Source organism: Ricinus communis, chromosome 6 (genome assembly GCF_019578655.1).
Source record: "Ricinus communis isolate WT05 ecotype wild-type chromosome 6, ASM1957865v1, whole genome shotgun sequence".
NCBI classification, from domain to species: Eukaryota; Viridiplantae; Streptophyta; class Magnoliopsida; order Malpighiales; family Euphorbiaceae; genus Ricinus; species Ricinus communis.
Window position 1 is genome coordinate 13,512,036 of NC_063261.1, and position 19,977 is coordinate 13,532,012.

General features: G+C 34.2%; 2 protein-coding genes across 2 annotated transcripts; one reads left to right on the top strand and one right to left on the bottom strand.

Annotated features, from left to right (window-relative positions):
* Positions 1 to 2,353: 2,353 nt before the first annotated feature.
* Positions 2,354 to 8,291, top strand: LOC8259307 (protein OBERON 4). The gene is made up of 2 exons (XM_048376143.1): positions 2,354 to 6,088; positions 7,436 to 8,291. Exons 1-2 carry the CDS (start codon positions 3,004 to 3,006, stop codon positions 7,993 to 7,995), a joined length of 3,645 nt encoding a protein of 1,214 aa, XP_048232100.1. The 5' UTR covers positions 2,354 to 3,003; the 3' UTR covers positions 7,996 to 8,291.
* Positions 8,292 to 10,212: 1,921 nt separating this feature from the next.
* Positions 10,213 to 15,718, bottom strand: LOC8259306 (ribonuclease H2 subunit B). The gene is made up of 10 exons (XM_015718410.3): positions 15,528 to 15,718; positions 15,390 to 15,443; positions 15,200 to 15,301; positions 14,448 to 14,524; positions 14,051 to 14,174; positions 13,220 to 13,284; positions 12,767 to 12,836; positions 11,283 to 11,358; positions 11,056 to 11,143; positions 10,213 to 10,543 (listed from the first exon to the last, which is right to left on the bottom strand). The coding sequence occupies exons 1-10, from the start codon at positions 15,574 to 15,576 to the stop codon at positions 10,424 to 10,426; spliced, it is 825 nt and encodes a 274-aa protein (XP_015573896.1). The 5' UTR covers positions 15,577 to 15,718; the 3' UTR covers positions 10,213 to 10,423.
* Between the last annotated feature and the right edge of the window lie 4,259 nt (positions 15,719 to 19,977).

Sequence of the window (19,977 nt, forward strand, 5' to 3'; positions counted from 1 at the left end):
AGAATTTCACATTAATATCTCAGATGATTAACAGGGGCCGAATCTGTACCAAATGTGATTTATATGTTATGTATTGGCCGTGCCTAAGGGCAAAAACCAATGCATCAATTGCAGTACAATACAGTTGTATCGTTAATTTCTTCATGCTCGTTCCAAATTCGAAATACCATTTGTATTAGAATATAAATTAATAAGAAATTAGAATAATGTTAGAAAAAGTAATTGTAAATTGTAATAAAAAAATTAAAAATTCTAATAATCTAATAATAAATTATAAAAATTAGAATATTTCATTCTAAAATTAAATAATTCTAAAATGAATATAAAATAATTAATCCATCATTTACATTTACATTTCATTTCATTTTTTACATTTATATCATACTATCCGTTTTTTTTTATTCTAGTGTATACAGTTGTACTATATAAAGATATAGGCTTAATCTAGATATAAATTAATCTATATCTATAATATCATCTCATATTCATATGTCTAGATATCAATTATCTATATGGAATGTCCATAACGTCCCAATTCTATTTCTTCATCTATTTGATTTATGTTGATTCCAATTAATGTCGAAAGGCAACTCTTACTCTTACTTTTAGGATTCTAGCAAAAAAGAATAGAGGAAATCATATTTTTATACAATATCTTAATTGAATTATATATTATGATCAAGATGGCTTTTCCGGATGAAATGAAAATTGGATTCAAGCCTAATGAATTGGGATTTGCCTATTGGGCCAGGTCATTTCGGGGCAAGTGGATCATTTATAATGAAAAGTATGAGCTTCAAGAGAATGATTCTCGAATTGCGTGAAAGTAAGATACTCCAAATTCGGGAGTCCAAGAGTTTTATAAAACGTTCTTGATGGAAAAAAAAATGTGAATGAAAGATCCCACGGAATTGAATTGAATCCATGAATCTAAGAAATAGTGAGAATTCTTGATCTCTCTCAATTCGAAAATCCAGGATTTGAATTGATGTCCTTTCATTGATTCCTCCTAAATTGCATTGATTTATCCTAAAGATTTCATTTCAATTGGAATTTGGTTATTCACCATATACGAGGATCCCCGCTAAGCATCCATGGTTGAATGGTTAAAGTGCCAAACTCATAATTGGCGAATTCGTAGGTTCAATTCCTACTGGATGCTTGCCAATGGGACCCTCCAATAAGTCTATTGGAATTGGCTCTGTATCAATGGAATCTCATCATCCATACATAACCAGGGGGGGTGCTTCCCTCTAAGGTGGAACGCTCCCCTACCGATGCATAATAATATATAGTAAATATAAACATTACACATCATTAAGTAAATATAATAATTACACATACATACAATATAAATATGAATATATAACAAATATAAATTTTACATATATATTCGAAAGGAGTCAAATCGTCAATTTATTAATATACAAGTCGAAATTAAAATTAAAAATAAAAACTCTAAAATAGAAAATAAGACTGAAATTGTTAGTTCGGTCGATCTATTTTATCGATTTGATTTTACGATTTCCGGCTGATTTTTTGGTTTCTTTAGTTTAAGTACATATAATTATATTTCAAAATAAAAATAAATATCAAAAAAATTTATTTTTTATAATTATATAGATATTAATCATTATTCGCAAACTGTTGTATGACTGTTACTATGATTGATAAAAGAAATTGAAAGGTGGAGGTCTTGAGTTCAAATCTCACTATCCATTGAGTCTATAAATAAAAAATTAAAATTAAAATATAAAATCAATTATTCCACTTGAGTTAGGTCTTAAATATATATTTTTAATTTTAATTTAATAATAGATATAGAATTTAATTTTTACTATCAAAATATATTTTAATTTTTAATTTTATTTAATATATATATTTAAATTTTATTTTTATAACATTTAAATATTTTTATGTAATATATATAAATATATTAAATAAAAATATATATATATATGGAAAAAATTGTTGAGAGGTCCTAGAACACCATCGCATTCCAACCCACAAAGTCAAATAATGGATTCTACTCAAAACTCCATAGCAAATTTTCATTTTCCCACTCTCCTCTAAGATCTAAACAAACCAATTAAAAAGACCCAAAAATCACATGCAATGCAAAATCAAAAACCCCTTTCTTTATTCTTAGCATACAAAGCCACTTTGCGTATCCAACATTCCAATCCAAACTCTTTCTTTCTTTTTTCTTTTTTCTAAAGAGATTAATTTACTTCTCTCTCTTCCCTTACAAAATTAAATTAATAAATAATAATAATAAATACTAAGTAGTTAAAACTACGTTGACTGCCATAATAAAAATGAAAAGACAATCTTCTCCACGCCCGCATCGACATCAGCATTCAACTGTTCAAACAAAAACCATACTTTACCATTTTCCCTATTATGACCTCACTCCTCTCTTTCTCCTTCTTGGCTTCTTCTTACCTACCCTCTTCTCTCTTCCTCGCCTTTCCGCCTTAAGCTTCCTCTTTACGGGGGCCTCCGTTAAGTCTCTGCTTATGTCATTTCCGTATTTGTTTTTACCCTTTCGGGCGAACTCTATGAACCCAGAATAAAAATTAGACAAGAGCTCCGGGTCTCCATAATATTTTAGGCTTTTTTTTTTTTTTTTTTTCAGTTTTGTGTTCTTCTGTTGTACTAATCTCGGTTTTCTCTCACTGCTGCTTCTTTCTAAAGAACCCTTTTTTTTTTTTCAATTTGTAAATTTTGAAAAACCCTAATTTTCTTTTCATTATTGTTGCTGCTGTTGTTGAAATCTTGTTTCTTTGCCCTAATTTAGAGCTTAGGTGTTATTATATTAGAACCATATACCTTTTTTTAAAAAAACTATTATTAAACGATGCAGTTTTTATTTCAGGAAACTAGAAATTTAGGGTTTCATGTCTCAATCTTGATTTTCAAGATTTAGCTGTTTTTATTCTTGTAGTTATTTTTGTTGTTGTTGTAAGCTTTAGTTGGGATTAGCGGAATTTTGATTTAGAAATGAAGAGGCTGAGATCAAGTGATGATCTTGATTGTTATAATAATGACAAAAGCTCTACAAAAGATTCCAGCTCGAGTCTGAATCGATCATCGTCTCGAAGCTTCTATTATAAATCTGATAGTGTACGGAAGGGATTGATGTCTACATCATCTTCTTCCAGCAGGTATGATCGAGATCGGTCTGTAGATGATGATAGTAGGGAGAGCTCGAGGATGGTTAGGAAGCGGCCAGATCATGATTTTGACGGATTTGATCGAAGAAAAGGTGCAGGGTTAGGATTTGATAGGTACGGCAGTAGAGAAGGAGGGTATAGTGGAAGTGGTGGTGGTGGTGGTGGTAGTGATAGAATTGCTCATCGAGCTGAGAGTTTTTCTGGGTCACGAAGGGAGTTTCCAAAAGGGTTTAGGTCGGAAAGGGACAGGTCCAGAAGAGAAGGTAGTGTTTCCTCATGGAGGAGATTTGGTAGTACCGTGGGTAAGGAATTTGAAGAGAGTAATAGAGGTGGTAGAGGTGGAAATGAGGAGAGATTGAATGTGAATGCTGTTAATAGGTCTTCTCCAAAAGGATTGAGGGATGTGAAGTCGCCAACTTGGTCTAGGGATTCAGGGAGTGAGCAAACTAGAGTGGTAAGAGGTTCTGTGAAGGATGAGGGGAAGGGGAAGTCATCGAATTCGAAGTCGAGGTCATCCCCCACTTGGTCTAAAGATTCAGGAAGTGAGCAGTCGAAGAGTGTGGAGGTGGCGAAGAAGAGTGAAGTGGAGGCCAAGAGTGTTGCTAGTGAAAATGAGGTGAAGAGTGTTGTGGCTAGTGGGAGTAGCAGTGAGATGGAAGAAGGGGAGCTTGAACCAGAGCCTGAATTGGTTCCTCAAGTTGCCAAGGAAGATAAAACTGATAATGAGAAAGAAGGGCAAGAGAATGCTGCGTCCAATGCTAATCAGAGTGAGGCTGACAGTGAAACTGAAGTTAAAGGTCAAATAAATGAAGCAGCAAAGGGATCTGATAAAGCAAGTGTTTTGGAGGGGAAAGATGTTGTCCAAGAAGTTGATAGGATGCCAAATTGTGATGAGAATTTGAATGATAATGCTAGTGTTAGTGAAGATGAAGTTGGGAATGTGGATTGTGATGGAGGGAGTGAGGAGGGTCAAAGTTTAAATGGACAGAGTGCATGCAAGGAGGAGGAACGTCAGGAAATGGTGGTTGAGAAACTGACATGTGTGGAAGAGGAAAGTAGGCCAGAGAAGGGTATTGATCTTGAGGTTAAGGTGGAGGATGTTGATGTGCCGAAGTCGAACAAGGAGGTCAAAGAGGAGAATAGAGGGGATGAAATGGATGCTGGTCTAGTTGCAGAGAGTTTGGGCCAAAATTTGAAGGATAAAGGAAAAAGTGTGGCTGTCTCGCCAACCCATGCTAATGCTTCTGCAGAATGTGGTGCATGGCTTGAAAGAGAATGCAGAGATGTTGCAACTTGCAGGGATGAGGAAGATGATATGGAAGGGCCAAGTACTAGGGGATTTGAGTTGTTCACTAGCTCTCCTGTTAGAAGAGTAGAGAAAGCAGCACAATCAGGCCTTTCTAAGCCAAAAGATGAAAAGCTGGTGTTGGAGCCACTCGATCTTTCTCTTAGCTTACCAAATGTTCTTTTACCATTTGGTACTGCTGCTAAAGATGCCTCTCTGGCTCCTGGTTCCCCTAGTCATGGGAGAAGCGTTCAGTCTTTTAGCACATTGCGTACAAATTCTGATGGATTTACTGCATCAATGTCTTTTTCAGGTTCTCAGTCATTTTTTCACAATCCAAGTTGTTCTTTAACACAGAATTCGTTGGATATGGACAACTTTGAGCAGTCTGTTCACAGCCGGCCCATATTTCAGGGAATCGATCAAGGAATTTGGCAGGGCCAATCTCAAAATGATTCCAAGCATAAAGATGTTCCATTGTATCAGAAGGTTTTGATGAATGGAAATGGCTCTGTTCATCAGTCACAAGCATTACAAGGTATGCCGAATGGTCAAGCATTGCAAGGAAGCTCTAAAATGCCCAGTGGACTAGAAAGGCAGCTGAGTTTTCATAAACAGTTGTCAGGACAGGCAAGGAATCCTGATGAAACCAGATCTCCTTCTCAAAGTGTTGGATCTCATGACATTGGTTCAAATTATAGCCTTGAGAAGAAGCGTTCCATGAGAGAAAAACATGGTGGTAGCCTCTATAGAAGTAATAGCCAAAAGGAGCAAGAACAGTTTCTGATAGGTGGGGCTGATTTTGTTGAAACTATAATCAGCAGAATAGTTTCTGATCCTATTCATGTAATGGCTAGGAAGTTTCATGAAATGACAGGACAATCTGCAGCATTAGTGAAGGAGAGTATTCGTGAAATGATGTTGAATGCTGATAAGCAAGGACAACTATATGCGTTTCAGAGTGCTCTGCAAAACAGGACTGACTTGACTTTGGATATGCTGTTGAAATCCCATCGGTTTCAATTGGAAATCTTGGTTGCTTTAAAAACTGGTCTAAGGGAATATCTTCAAGTAGACAGTAATATTTCATCTTCTGATTTGGCAGAGGTTTTTCTGAACCTAAGATGCAGAAATCTTGCCTGTCGCAGTCCTGTGCCTGTCGATGAATGTGATTGCAAGGTTTGTGCAAAGAGGAATGGTTTTTGTAGTGCATGTATGTGTCTTGTGTGCTCAAAGTTTGATATGGCATATCAAACTTGTAGCTGGGTTGGATGTGATGTCTGTCTTCATTGGTGCCATGCGGATTGTGCATTGAGGGAGTCCTACATTAGAAACGGCAGGAGTGCAACTGGGGCACAGGGAAGTACTGAGATGCAGTTTCATTGTGTTGCATGTGCTCATCCCTCTGAGATGTTTGGGTTTGTCAAGGAGGTTTTTCAAAACTTTGCAAAGACATGGTCAGCAGAAACGTTTTGCAAAGAACTTGAATATGTGAAGAGAATTTTTAGTGGTAGCAAAGATGTGAGAGGAAGGCGGCTGCATGAAATCGCTGCCCGGATGCTGGAAAAATTAGCAAATAAGTCTAATCTTCCAGAGATTTATAGTAATATCATGAGCTTCTTGACTGGTAAGTACTTGTTATTCTTTCTTTTTCTGTTTGTAGGTCATGCTTTGATGAATTTAATATAATTTCTATCTATATTCTAAAAAAAAAAGGGAATATCATCTCTATCTCTCCCCCAAATGGGGTCTATCATTCTTTTTCTTTTTATTATTGAAACAAATGAAAATCTGTTTTCTAGTATGCTTTTCTATAATAATTTTTCTTTTCATTTAGGAGTGCCTGTATTATGGTGGATTGCTTGCTGAATTTAATTGCTATTCCTCCATGATGTGAATGGTTGATTGTTTCTTATGAGCTTTTTTTGCATGTATGAAGCATCTTATAGACAATAGAACTATGTCTATTTCTTCTTTATACAGGTGATACCTGTGATAGAAGTTCAAGTTATTTGAACAAGTTCTATTAATGCTAAAAATTATTACTAAAATTGTTTTCTTGAATGCTGAACTATCGAGGAATTCAAATATCCTTCATGAAGATTGGATAGGTGTCTGGATTTTTGGGCATGGCCATTTTTTTTCCCCAAGCTACAAATTTCGAAATTGTCTTCAAGTCATTTCATATATTATAGAACCCATCTCATAGAATGGCATGTTTCGAAATTATTTTCATACTCGAACAAATAAAAATTTGAGAAAGGATCTTAGAGTGTCTAAGGTGGGGCCAGGAGGGTCTGGTCTCTTAATGCCTCCTTTTTTCTTCTCATCAGAGTTATTTCAAAAAGACTTGCTGCGGTAATCGTGGCTTGATTTAGGTTTCCAGCTGTTTATGATGTATAAACTGTCATCAAATATTTGATATAGGGGCCGTTGCTTGGTGCAATGGTCCAAGTCTTGAAGACATGCTGAATGTTTTATCGATAGTCTGCCTTACAAGGCTGTTTTGGTAGGTCATAATAACTGGTTATTGGCCATTAACTGCTTTTCTTCGGACATCTTAAAACTTAGAAATGGATGTATTAAAAAAATATAATAAAATAGCCATATGATCAATTCTTTTAATTTAAGCATTTGATTTATTACAGATTTGTTTCTTTTAACATATTAGTTCAGGTGTCTTTTGGTACTATATATTAAAAATTAATGGTGATTGTAAGTGGAGGAGTTCTGATTATGATAAGATCAATAAACGTTTTAATTCAATATCGCAAATTTGTATGTTAGTGAAGACAAATGGTCGCTAGTGGTAGGGGTGAGCTTAATGAATAAATTACAATTGGGACACTTATTACTTGGAATTTTGGGATGCCAATCGCCAATATAATGTCTGATATTCTCTTGAATTATTATTGGTTTATCTTTTCCCTATTATAATATGCGTCTTCTCCTACTTTATCCTCTGTGATTGCAGAAAGTGATTCTTCCAAGTATAGCAATACTTGTTTGTCCTCTGGGAAGGAGCAAGGAAATGGAAGCAATGCAGGGATGGCTGGGCCTAGCTTGGATTCCTCTTGGCTCAAATCTGTTTATACCGAAAAAGCTCCTCAGCTGGAAAGATCATCTAGCCTCCTTCCTAGCTTTAATACTGACTTGCATGATAAACGTCCCATAGCTGAATTGGAGAGAAGTGCCCAGAAAGAACCAATTTTTGATGAACTGGAGAGCATTGTGAGAATTAAACACGCAGAAGCTAAAATGTTTCAAGCACGCTCTGATGATGCACGAAGGGAAGCTGAGGGCCTGAAGCGAATTGCAATTGCAAAGAATGAGAAAATTGAAGAAGAGTATACCAGTAGACTCGCAAAATTGCGGTTGGTTGAGGCTGAGGAAATGCGGAAACAAAAATTTGAAGAATTTCAAGCTCTGGAAAGGGCTCATCGAGAATACTTCAGCATGAAGATGAGAATGGAAGCTGATATTAAGGATTTGTTGTTGAAAATGGAAGCTACTAAACGAAATCTTGCCATGTGATTCCCTAACTTTCATGTTTTGCTTTAGAGATGTCATGGATCACAGGTAAAAATTTACTCTACAACCAAAAGAATTATATTATATGTCGTAATGTAACGCAGCATTATGGCGGCATCTGCTTTAGCATTTAGATATTAGGTGCATCTTTTAATCTAGATTTTTTTTCCCTTTTACTGCTAACTTGAATTTGTACAGGCAGACTGCAAAATCTTTGTATTTTATAAGTAGCTCCCAGTTAGTGGAAGCAATTTGAAAGAGATATGATAGGTGAAGTTTCTATTGCCTGAAAAGATAAACTGCTCTGTTGGGTATATCCATTTGATCTAAATTGCTTACTTAATCAAGCAAATGGCACATGCAAATGATCCCTTGCCCTAGTGGCAAAGAGTATTGCCCTAAACATCCCAGGTTCAAATCCTAACTGGGTAGGTAAGTTGGTTATGGTAATGTTAAACCTCCTTCCCCTATAAACACTAAGCTTCTGTGGGAGTAAGCTAACTAGGCGACAATGTCCAAAAAAGAAAAAGGCATATTGAAAATGCTAAACTGCTTCCTTTGGTGCACATTTCTGCCCCTTGCTGGCAAAGCGTAAACTACTTGGTAATGGTTTACTGTGTCCTGAAAAGTACTTCAGAGGTAGAAAATGAGGGTTTCATGGTCAAGTCATAGAATGCATCAATGGCAGTTCACGTCTTTATGAAAAAAATGTTGTCTAGGGGTATTTACGCCATTTAAGTAAAGTCAGTGTCAGTAATTATCCCTCGTTGTTGGAGTTCTCAAAAGCCAAAAGCCTAAAGCCAAAAGCGAAGCAGCAGAGTCAGGCCGTCCAAGTGATGGAAGAAAACTCTCCTCTTGTTGGAATTCACAAAAGGTTAAAGGTAGAGATCAAATCAAAAGCCACTGTCCACCGTGCTTTGTCAAAGGCCATAAGCATATGTCGATTGTGCTTTGACTGGTCACCTCTACCAAATCTTTACAAGTAAAATAGTATGTAAATTAAAGTTGCAGCAGGTTTGAGCTTTCTTCCAATTATGAGAATTGGCCAAGTAAAACTGAACTAAAATTCATTTTTTCAGATTTCAAAATGCACTTGTGATTCTGCGTTCAATTCCTTGATTTGGTGCTCTCAAGGGTTAAGAGGCTGGAGCTCAGATAGTAGAAGCTGGGAAAGTTAATAGAAGAACAAGACTGTAGAATACTAATCCAAGAAGCAAGGGGCATAACAGACATTCATTTGACATTGAAACCCTCTGAAACTGAACAAGAAAAGCCACATTTCAATGTTCCAATAAGACTCCATAGCAACTAGAATCTATCTGCAAAAATAAGCAATGCCTTTTTCCTTATTACAATCAACACATGCGCAAAGAGAGAAATGAACCCCTTCTATATATCCACATCCTATCTTCACTCAAATCACAGCTTGAAACAAAGAAATATAACTCATACCAACAGACAATATGTGATATGAACTAACTCTAGTAGTCTGCAAAATTCATTTAATCATCAGTGAGATTATAGCTCATTTTGCAAATAGAAACTAACTTTTAACCAATTTGACCTCGCCATATCTGTTTAAATCTTTCTGCTGAATTTGATTTTTGTACTGAGAGCTTGCTTAAATATCTTCTTGGTTGCAGCAGTTGGCTCATGGGATTTGCCATTTGTAGATGTCTTCTAGTTCCATATTTTTTTCTTGCACAGTAACTACTTGTAGGTCAAAGTCTTCTCTGTAATTTCATTATGCAGTTGCTGCACAGGTTGGATAATGCACTCTGCATTATCTTGAATGCCCGCGTCACGGATTGCAATCGTTCATAAATGTCGAAGCTTTCAGAATGATCATTAAGTTGTGATCTCAATATCTCATGTTCCTCCAATCAACTTAGATACGAGGGACGTGAGCAATCTTTTGTCAGCCCTCCCCACTCTATAGTATCTGCTGCTAGATAGATGGGAATAGTTGCTAATGTCAGTTCTTGCAGCATCAACACAAGTGATCTTAGATACGAGGGACGTGAGCAATCTTTTGCCGGCCCTCCCCACTCTATAGTATCTGCTGCTAGATAGGTGGGAATAGTTGCTAATGTCAGTTCTTGCAGCATCAACACAAGTGAATCCCACTGGGAAGAGAACTCAAGTTAGAGCAATCAGAAGATCACAAGCTACTAAAGTAATGCAAAGCCAAAAAATGCAGTCCTTTCAACCTATTCACAATTAGCAAGTAATCCAATTGAATCATTTATGGAATGTTGGGAAGGGCACTCATAATAATTTGTTTCAAGATAGTAGACATTAGGCTGCAGCCCAGCTTAGAATGTTGGCTGATAAAACAGACATAATAATGATCCAAAATTCCATATCAAATTAGACACCATGTAACACTGTAGATATGAGAAACTAAATTTCAAACATCTTGTTTCTGAGCTCATCTTCTCCTAGAAGCTCTGCTGAACATTTCTCTGATGTTTAAAGATTCTGTCTCGACTTTAGCTTTTTTAGCTTGTTTGCCAGTTCTCTTGGTTTTACCGTCATTCTTACCCTTTTCCTGATTAAGGTAAATAAGAGATCAACGATCAGCAATAGTCAGCAAGAACCGCATTATGTGCTGACACTCAAAATAATGCAGCAACTAGTAAAAGCTATATGCATCTCTTTCCTAACCATTCTGACTATTTACCAAGGTCATCGCATTATCCACACCAGGTCAATTTTTACCTACCAGTGACAAACTGTCATCTTCTCTCTTTTGTGAATACAAGAATTGCATGTATTTTACATTTTCAAGTTGACCATAGCTAAAAGTACAACTAAAACAGCATAAATGATGCAGGATGATATACAAGCTGACATGCTAATGGCACAAAATTCATGAGCAAGCATCCAACCACCATTCTGTAAAAATGATTCTAAAAACAGAAAAAAGTAAAAACATCATCGAATGAAGGTGAAAATACCAACTTGGCGTGAATCATGGTATTCTAAAAGAAAAGGGGAAATTATGCTTAACTATAAAGTAATTTTAGAAAAGTGAAGGACCTTAAGTTCTTTTATCCGTACCTGCATCAGATTAGAGGATGCTGGGTTATTTTCAGTTAAAGAAGTTTCAGCATCTGGTACTTTTCTGGTTGCCTCGAGTAAATTCAATCTGCAATCAACTTCAGTTTTAGACAAACAAAAGCCAGCCATTCAAGCATAAGAAGTTTAACCTTCAACCCTTCCTAAGGTCATTAACATACTAAGTAATTAATTCTTTAAATGAAAGAAATAAAAAGTTAAGGCAATACTTCAAATGATTACACAAAAGCTTCAACCAGGGCTCATCCTTCAAGTACTCCCCTAATATCATGATAGCATCAGCTACTGCACAAGTAAAAGAGCTAAATTAACAATTAGCAAATGAAGAGTCAGCTACTGAACAAGTAAAAGAGCTAAATTAAAAACAATTAGCAAATGAAGATTTCTTTGAATCGTCCACAGGTTTTTTTTCTTTCGAGACCTGATCTTCAATAGTTTTGATATTAGAGTTTTCATTTTTATTCTATTTGCTTCTATAACAAGGGTTCCTCTACTGTATATGTCCTCTGAACTTCAGGTTGCTCCTCTATTCTGCTGCTTCTCATTTGTTTAATATTGATCTAATAGTGCAGAAAAAATATTTATTCACAAGAATACCATGCTCTAAGCCCATTGATTAATAAAAATGGATAAAAAAAGCACTCAACAAATAGGATATCAAAAGTATGCACTCTTCTAACTTTAATGGGTGCACTTTTATCTCCTTCCCAAAATATGCCAAAACCTTGCAAGTACCATAGGCAATCAAAACATGATCCCAAATAAAAATAGTACCTTTGACAACAATTTTTAATCATCAACCATACCTAACAGAGGAAGAATATTGCGTCCTACAGCCCATTATAAATTGGCCTACTTTGAGAGTCAATAACCTTTTCGTTTCAGTGACCGTACACTATGTATAAAAGATACATCCTTGCCTTGAAAACATAGGCCACATGAAATCCACTTTTATTCCTCCAAATACATGTTTCAGTAAACACGTTGATGAAGATGAAGAGGACCACAATTAGACATTATTGACTAGATGTTAAAGGAGTTGTTTGAGATTTTAAACCCACATGATTCCCCAGATCTCACCATGCTGCCTTTTCCAACTACTGGCAACAAACAGGACAGCCTATATGTAGATTCATGCTTGCAATATTCCTTGCTCATTGGATTAGATCCAATTTATCCTATCTTGCTAGACCAAATTTTTATGTTCCTTCACAATGGAAATACGCTCCACTCTTCTTAGCCCAGTGATCTGCCAAAGTTACTTGTTTTTGTCACAGAATGAGGATGAAGTGATAGATTGGAGAATACTAACATTATTAACCGAGCAACACGCATTACAGCTGAATTGTGAGGCTTAAGGAATGTCTTAATAAAGGCAGAAGATTTAGCATAATTCACTTGCTTATTGTATTAAACTAGATGCCCAAGTAGCTGTAATGGATCCAGATTTTATCCATACTGCAGGTCAATAATGAAAAAACTGGTGCAATTGCCACCTAGTCCTGCAGTTCCATATTTTCAGTGCAGGCAGGCATTTTGATAAGGAAAGGATGCCGTCATCAAGAGTATTTTCTGCTTCAAGCAATCCGCCTTTATTTTTAAACTTTATTAACTTCAAGCTGATTATAGTCTTATGCATCATGACTTCTGATGTAAGAAAAAATGAAAGTAGAGGGATATGATTTTAACATACATGTATTCTTCTCATCTTGAGCAGCATAATTTTTGTCCAACGAGGATACCGCCTGTTTTAATTGAGAGACCTGCATTTACAGAGGCTTGAAGACATCAAAGGCCATTAGAACTCTTGACCTTAAACAATTTTTGTGCATTGCGCTTTACACAGGAACAAATAAATGCTGGAAATTAATTACAGTAACTGAGACACAACAACAATAGCAAAAGACTTCAATAGGGGAAGTAAAATTAAAACAGGTAGTCAGATATCTATGATAAGATGACAGATGATGATATATTCAAGAAAATACTGAAGCAATAGTCATCCTTTCTAAGCCAACAAGGCTTGCTCTACCACATGAACACAATATAAATCTGAAAGTTTTTCAGACCAAAAGAACTTTTACATAACTAGAGCATTTTATTAAGATTCTTTGCAGCAAATTAGTCTAGGCAGAGAAGGACAGACCTTGCAGAGCAACCAAGCAAAAACCTTTGAATCGTTAAGGCGGAAAAACTTTGACGAGCCAATCTCTGCATACAGAAGCAGAAATAGATAGAAAGAGCATGGTGTCATCAAACGGCATGCATAAATGCACAAACACTATAATAGACCAATATAAGAAGTTCTGATATGTTTGCTAAACAATATTCTTGCACCAAATTTGCCATGCATTGCTTTAGGCCTAAATATTGTGAAGTGTGGAGATTTATCTAGTCACTTAAACTCTTGCAAAGATGAGAATAGTTCAGTCTAACCACTAAGGCATGCATCTTTCCTAAGTAGTTACAAACTTTGATCAGACATGAAATCAGTTTCAAATCCAATATGATGTCCTTAGATCAACACAAGAAAACTGTATTAGGAAAATAAACACCTAATATTTATAGGATAAAATGAAAAAGCAATCATAAATTCAACCTTGTTGCTATGGTTTGCACTGCAGTGATAGACAAATGGACAACCTTGTTAAGATTGTGGGTCCTATTTAAAGGAACTACTGCTCACTAAAAGCAGGTGTGGTTAGAAAGGACAGGCAAAAAGGTTTTATTGGCATAGAGGCTTTCTAGTTACAGCATGTAAGTACTTTATGTGTTCTTGAATTTTCTCCTAACCCTATTACGAAAGGAAAAGTCCTCACACTTTATAAATAAAAATCCCGTGTCTTTCCCCTTTGCAGTCAAATTTCTGGTTGCACTTTGTGGACATGGGCACAAAACAAAATCTTCATGTCTCATTGTTCTCTCTTTTGCTTATTCTAATCTGTGTGTGTATTGTGTGGGCTTTTCTCTAGATAACCTTTGATTTCACAAACTACTTGCATACAGTTCTCTGCAATGGGCATCAAATAACGATATCCAGGATAGCCATTGATGAAGAGTATCTCATCCAACTGTCTGAACTTCCCAGGATCATCTCCCTTCTGCATATAAGAGCAAATGAATGTTTTACTTAACACTGAAAGGAAAACAATAAGACGATAGTGTAACTAACTAGCAAAGATGCATGTAAATCTACACATAGATCTTCCATAAAAGAACAATGGAAAAACAGAGAAGCCAAATAGATCTAGTTACAAGGTTGATATATCACTCCAGGTTTGCAATTGGCAAGCTTCTATGATGAAAGAAATTCTATACACCAGGAATTAAAATTAACTGTAGTTGGTTTAAAGGACCAGAAGTGACTAGCATACCCTCATTCTAGCTTCCTCAAAAATAGGCAGCAAAATGAAGACAGGATCAACTGGAGTGGCAGAATACAGGCACCCATCTGTATGAGAAAAGAGGGAATAAAGGGATACGATAAGCAAACAACACAAACAAAAACGGACAACTATATGTTTCTTCCTATCACCATAGGATGAGATTGCCTAAAACTCTCTAATGGTGATCACCTACAAGGTAGAGTTTACTTTGTAGATAAAAAAAATGTTACCATAGAATTCCCCATAAAATTTAAATCCCCAAAGAAAGAATGTAGATCGTAAATCAATGATGTTGAAATGTTCAATATTTGATTCCTTTGTTTCTACAAAATTATGAGTGAGGACCCCTGTTGCTTCTTTCATTCAATGAGACTATTGAACAATGAGATAATAAGTTCTTTAAAATCGGTGGTCTTTGATGCATAAAGTGAACTCAATTTTTATAAGATTGCAGAAATTTAAACGGCAGAGATATTTCATGTTCGCAGCAGTGTAATTAGATATAGAGGTCAAGCGTCATTTGACGATAAAAAAATTGGTTATTCAATAAACTAAAAAGAGCAATTATTAACATAATGCAACATCGAGTTACACATATCCATAACAAGTTTTGTTTATGGGTTTAATTCCATTGTACAATAGGTAAATGGTTAACTTCTCGTCTTCTTTGGTAAGAACAGAAACAAAACACGTCACCAGTACACTTAAAACACGTTGATGTAAAAAAAAAAAAATTGTACCCTGGCAAACATAATCTCCTAGAAACCAAGAAGTGTAAGATTGCTTGAACCAGTGAAGTTCTTGGAGCATCCTATTATTAAGGAGATAGCATGTGGTCTTTCCTGGCATACGAATACAAGAAATCCATTTTAAACTGAAACTTCTGTTAGAAACACAGATGAAAAAATCAACATTTAGGTATTTGACAACCTGATTTTGGGTGTTGGAGTGATAACAAACGTCCTACACCATCAGCATTAGCACCTTGACAAATGAACAAAGAAAGATTATTATCAACAAAAGAAAAAAGAAAGAAAATAAAATCAAAGAAAAAAGATGAGAGATTACTATGTGCAATCAGAAGACGAGTTTCGTCCATGCCTTTACACCATTCCATTGTACTGTAACAACAGAAATTAAAAATTACAAAAAAGAATAATTTTTTGGACTTGATATCAAATGGGTATCTTGAAAGTATGGATTTTATCACTTTATTCTCTTTAGAATGAAGTGAAACTGAAAGACAAAACAGACAGCTAAAGATAAACCCTTGTTTCTCAAATAGAATGTTTCTAATCCCCGCCTTTTCTTTTAACTTTTTTCTTTCAATTTTATTAGAAAAAGGTACAAATACATCCCTAATGTTGGGAGCCAGGAGCACATAAGCCCTATATATCCTTGTTAAACAATTCTTTCTCTTTTAGCTTAACACTATTTCCCTCAACTGATGTGGTAACCCCAACTAACTATTGTTCTTTACTCTTATTTATGTAGTAAAAGTAATATATCAAACTTGATTACTAGGGTGAGGAAATGATTTTTGTTCAAACTTAATGCTTGAAAGTGCTCTTAAAGAGTCCTGGATAATATGATAAAAACGGTTCTCAGAATTTATAGTTGTTGATGTTTGAAGTTCTTTTAGCCTGTCTTATTCACGATATAATCCAAAATTTCAAGAAATGAAGCAAACCCATGAAATATCAAGTTAAAAGGAAGAAAAATGTAAGTCTAAAGGTATATAAAAACACAAATAAAGCAATTGAATTGAGAGAAGCAAAAAAAATAAACATAATAACTGAAAATTGAAAAGAGAAATGACCCGAGTCGATGAGACTAAGAGGATTGGAAGAAAAAGAAGAAGAAGAACTAGGAACCGCACATGCTACTCCTCCTGAGACTAGCTCTCGCATCAAGATAACTTCTTATTTATGTATGTAATAGAAATTGAATGGCCTAAATTGAAGAAAATGATGATCGCGCAAAAGTAACAAGTGAGTATGATGAAAAATAGCAACAAGATAGATGATGGCTTTCATTTTTCCTCTCTTCTTCGTTTGCATATATTGATAATGTTGTTATTGATGATGACCTTCATCCATATATATTTGAGTTATATTGTTTAGTTTTGTAATGTTGTCTCTTTGGCTTTGTAGTAATATATTTTTCCATTTTTCCTTTAAAAAGAAAATTCTTTGTTGTGGTTTTATTTTGTGATTTGTATCGTACATTAGGAATGATATGTACTGCACATAATAATATTATATATTACTTTTCCTCAAAATGGTTCCAGATACTTTCTACAAATGAGAAAAAGTGGTGTTAAATCAGGGATGAAAAGATCGTTAATGAAGGTCTTATAATGCAGCTAAATGTAAAAGATGTATTTACTTGCACTAAAAAATAGATTAAGGGCTTATGTGCTCCTCGCGCTAAAGTTTAGGATTGTCTTTGCACATTTTTTCTCTTTGTTATTATTGATTTTTTTGCTAAGTACCAAATGAGTAAGAATGGAGAGTTACAATTTTATCAAAAAAAGAATTGAAATTACAAAAATCCCCCAATTCGTACATACATTTTCAATCTAAACCCTAGAGAATCTTTCTCATAATATTATTATTATCAGCATCCATTTTTCGGATCTAGATATCGAGGGAATTATGAAAAATCCGATGATGAAAGTTATTGTCTTTCGCGAGTCTCGGAGATTGAGAAAGGGCGAATCTGAGAGAATGATGGGAATAATTGGATTTAAAGTTACTTTTCTAGAATCAATTTGAACCCAATTAACAAAAAAATAAAATTTGAAGGGTAAAAGGGTAGTTTTATAAGTACATATACTAAATTGTTAAATTTTTTAAAACTTTCGCTCCTTAGAGCCAATTAGCTTAGCATAGAGCCGATTAGATCTACATAGAGTTGATTGACTATTTTTCAAATTTGATGTTGTTTTATGTGTATTTTCATCTTAAAACGCCAAAAATTAGAAAAATAAGTTTCTAGAAGGTATTTATGATAATTACTAGGGGTCTTTAAATAATTTTGATGATAATTTTTTGAAAATAAAATATTAAATCCTTTTCTATTTGATACTAATCTAATAAATGGGGGGATAATTACAACATGTTTTAATAATAATTGAATAATTATCGGTATCTCCTAGGGTTTCCTAAACTTACTCCTATAAATAGAATAGTATAGCCTAGGTCTAGGGTCAGTAGAGCTGAGCACAACAACTAGAACAAAAATATTACATCCATATATACAGAGAAGAAATCCTTAGTAAACCACTAAGAAAGAACTCCCAAATTAGAAAACGTATTGAAGAACAACAAAGACTTTTCTAAAAATCCGAAAAAGCATAACTGGATTCTTAACCCCTCTTTGATTCAACGGCTTTCTCATCTCTTGAGATTCACAGAACGACAACTAACAATGATAACCTTATGGTTCCCTACATCAACATTATTAACATCTTTTCTCTTATTGCCTCAATTTGTTATTTTTCATTTATGAAAACATATTAGGAAATTTTTCATGATTATTCTACATAATTCACATGATTAGATTAGAATTCCTTTCTGGTTAACATACTAATTTTATTGGATTTTGAATCTGATAATAAGAATATCAAGGGTTTTAAATCTGATTTAATTAAGGTTTTGAATTTAATTGATTAATAATAAAACATAATTAGGTGATATTTCTATTTTCTCATTAATTATACGTATTCTAACTAAATTTTTCCTCTTTGTACATGTAAAAATCGGTTCTGGGCGCAAAAATTAAGGAAAAGACCACAAAAAGCCACTTCAAGCCTCCAGAGCCAATTCGACTTTGCATTGAGCCGATCGGCTCTTCACCCTGAGCCGATCGGCTGTGTATAATATTAAGCTGATTTTTTTATTTTTTTGATGTATTTTGGCAATTTTATGCACTATGACTTAGTTTTAGAGTTTTTTTTACAATTTTTAAGTTGTAGGTAGGTTGTAATAGCTAGATTTACTTTTTGTCATTCTACTTTTCTTTTATCTGTGATGGATGCCAAATATATGTTGTATGATTACTTAATTAAAACTAGTCAAATAGATTTAAGCCTTAAAAATTGGACTTGGCATGAAAATTATAGTTCATTAGCTTAATTAAGATGTCATATTGGACTTTAATTTAAAATGCATATAGACTTAATGGGCTTTGTCATACTTTAGTTAGGTTAAATTGGGTCACATTAGATTTAAGATCACTAAATTGGGTATTTTCATAAAAAGTAGCCTATTAGGCTTAAAGATTGGAAATTAAAGCATAATATATAATTGGGCTAGACTAGATAGGCTTTGTATGTAATTAATTAGAAAATTAGATTAATAACTTTGAGTATGGTTTAGCTTTAATAAAAATAGGTTAGACTTAGGTGGACCTCACATGCTATAATATTTGATATATATAAATATTTATACTGCATTTATAAGGAATAGCCCATTAAACAATAAAATTAAAGACAACTATACATAAATAAAGAATTTAGCTTCCAGATCCATTTCTGGATTTGTGACATAAGCTTTCTTATGGAATCGAGAAACGTCATTCATTAGTAAAAGTGTCACGTTCCTAGATGGCGACTCCTATCTCCGCGCTAGCTTTTGTGACTAGTTAGCGTGTTTCCAATTAGGCTGAAAAGCCTTGCGATATCGTAGTCACTAAAGAGACTTGGGTGTGCACTCGAAATCACCGCCCAGAATTATTATTTCATTTTCATATCCAATTACAAACAAATATGATTATGATATTCCCCAAAAAGAAAACAAAAGATATACATTATTACAATTTATAATGTCAACCATTTTATTGCATTTATACGAATTTTGATTTTGCACATAACTTTGAAATCTCATGCGAATTCATGATTCCAACAACAAACAACTATGAAAATCAAAGGAGACAAAAAAATAAAAGAAAAGAAAGAAATAAGATCAAAGGAGTTTAGAAAATTGAAAAAATAAGGAAAGAAAGAAAAAAACGAAACAATCAAAAGAGACTAGTTACAAGAGTGGAAAGAACCTGTGTCACAAGAAAAATCTCTATCACCCAAAATCAATGTTAGAGAAACCCTAGAAAACTCTAACAGGAATCCTAAAATTCAACAAACTATTTGCTCATATTTTTTTAATACTCTATCCAAAAAAATTTTGGGATATTTATAAATAGAGATGATAAAATAATCAAATAATACCCTTCTTGCAATATTATTCTCATATTTCTAGCACATATTTCAATTTCTTGCATATTCAAACCCATGAAAGGAAGTTTTTATTTACCACCTTATCCATATATAAAACTAATGATATGTGTCAGTTGTTAAATGGTATAATTATAACGGTTAATGTATAACTACCATTAATCACTCATGATTAAAAATCAATCAATGTAAATGTAACACTTAAAAAATAACAACATATATTAATATTTAATTAATTTTCTGTAAATGACATGGTAAATAGAGTTTACTTATGAATTTCTTTCT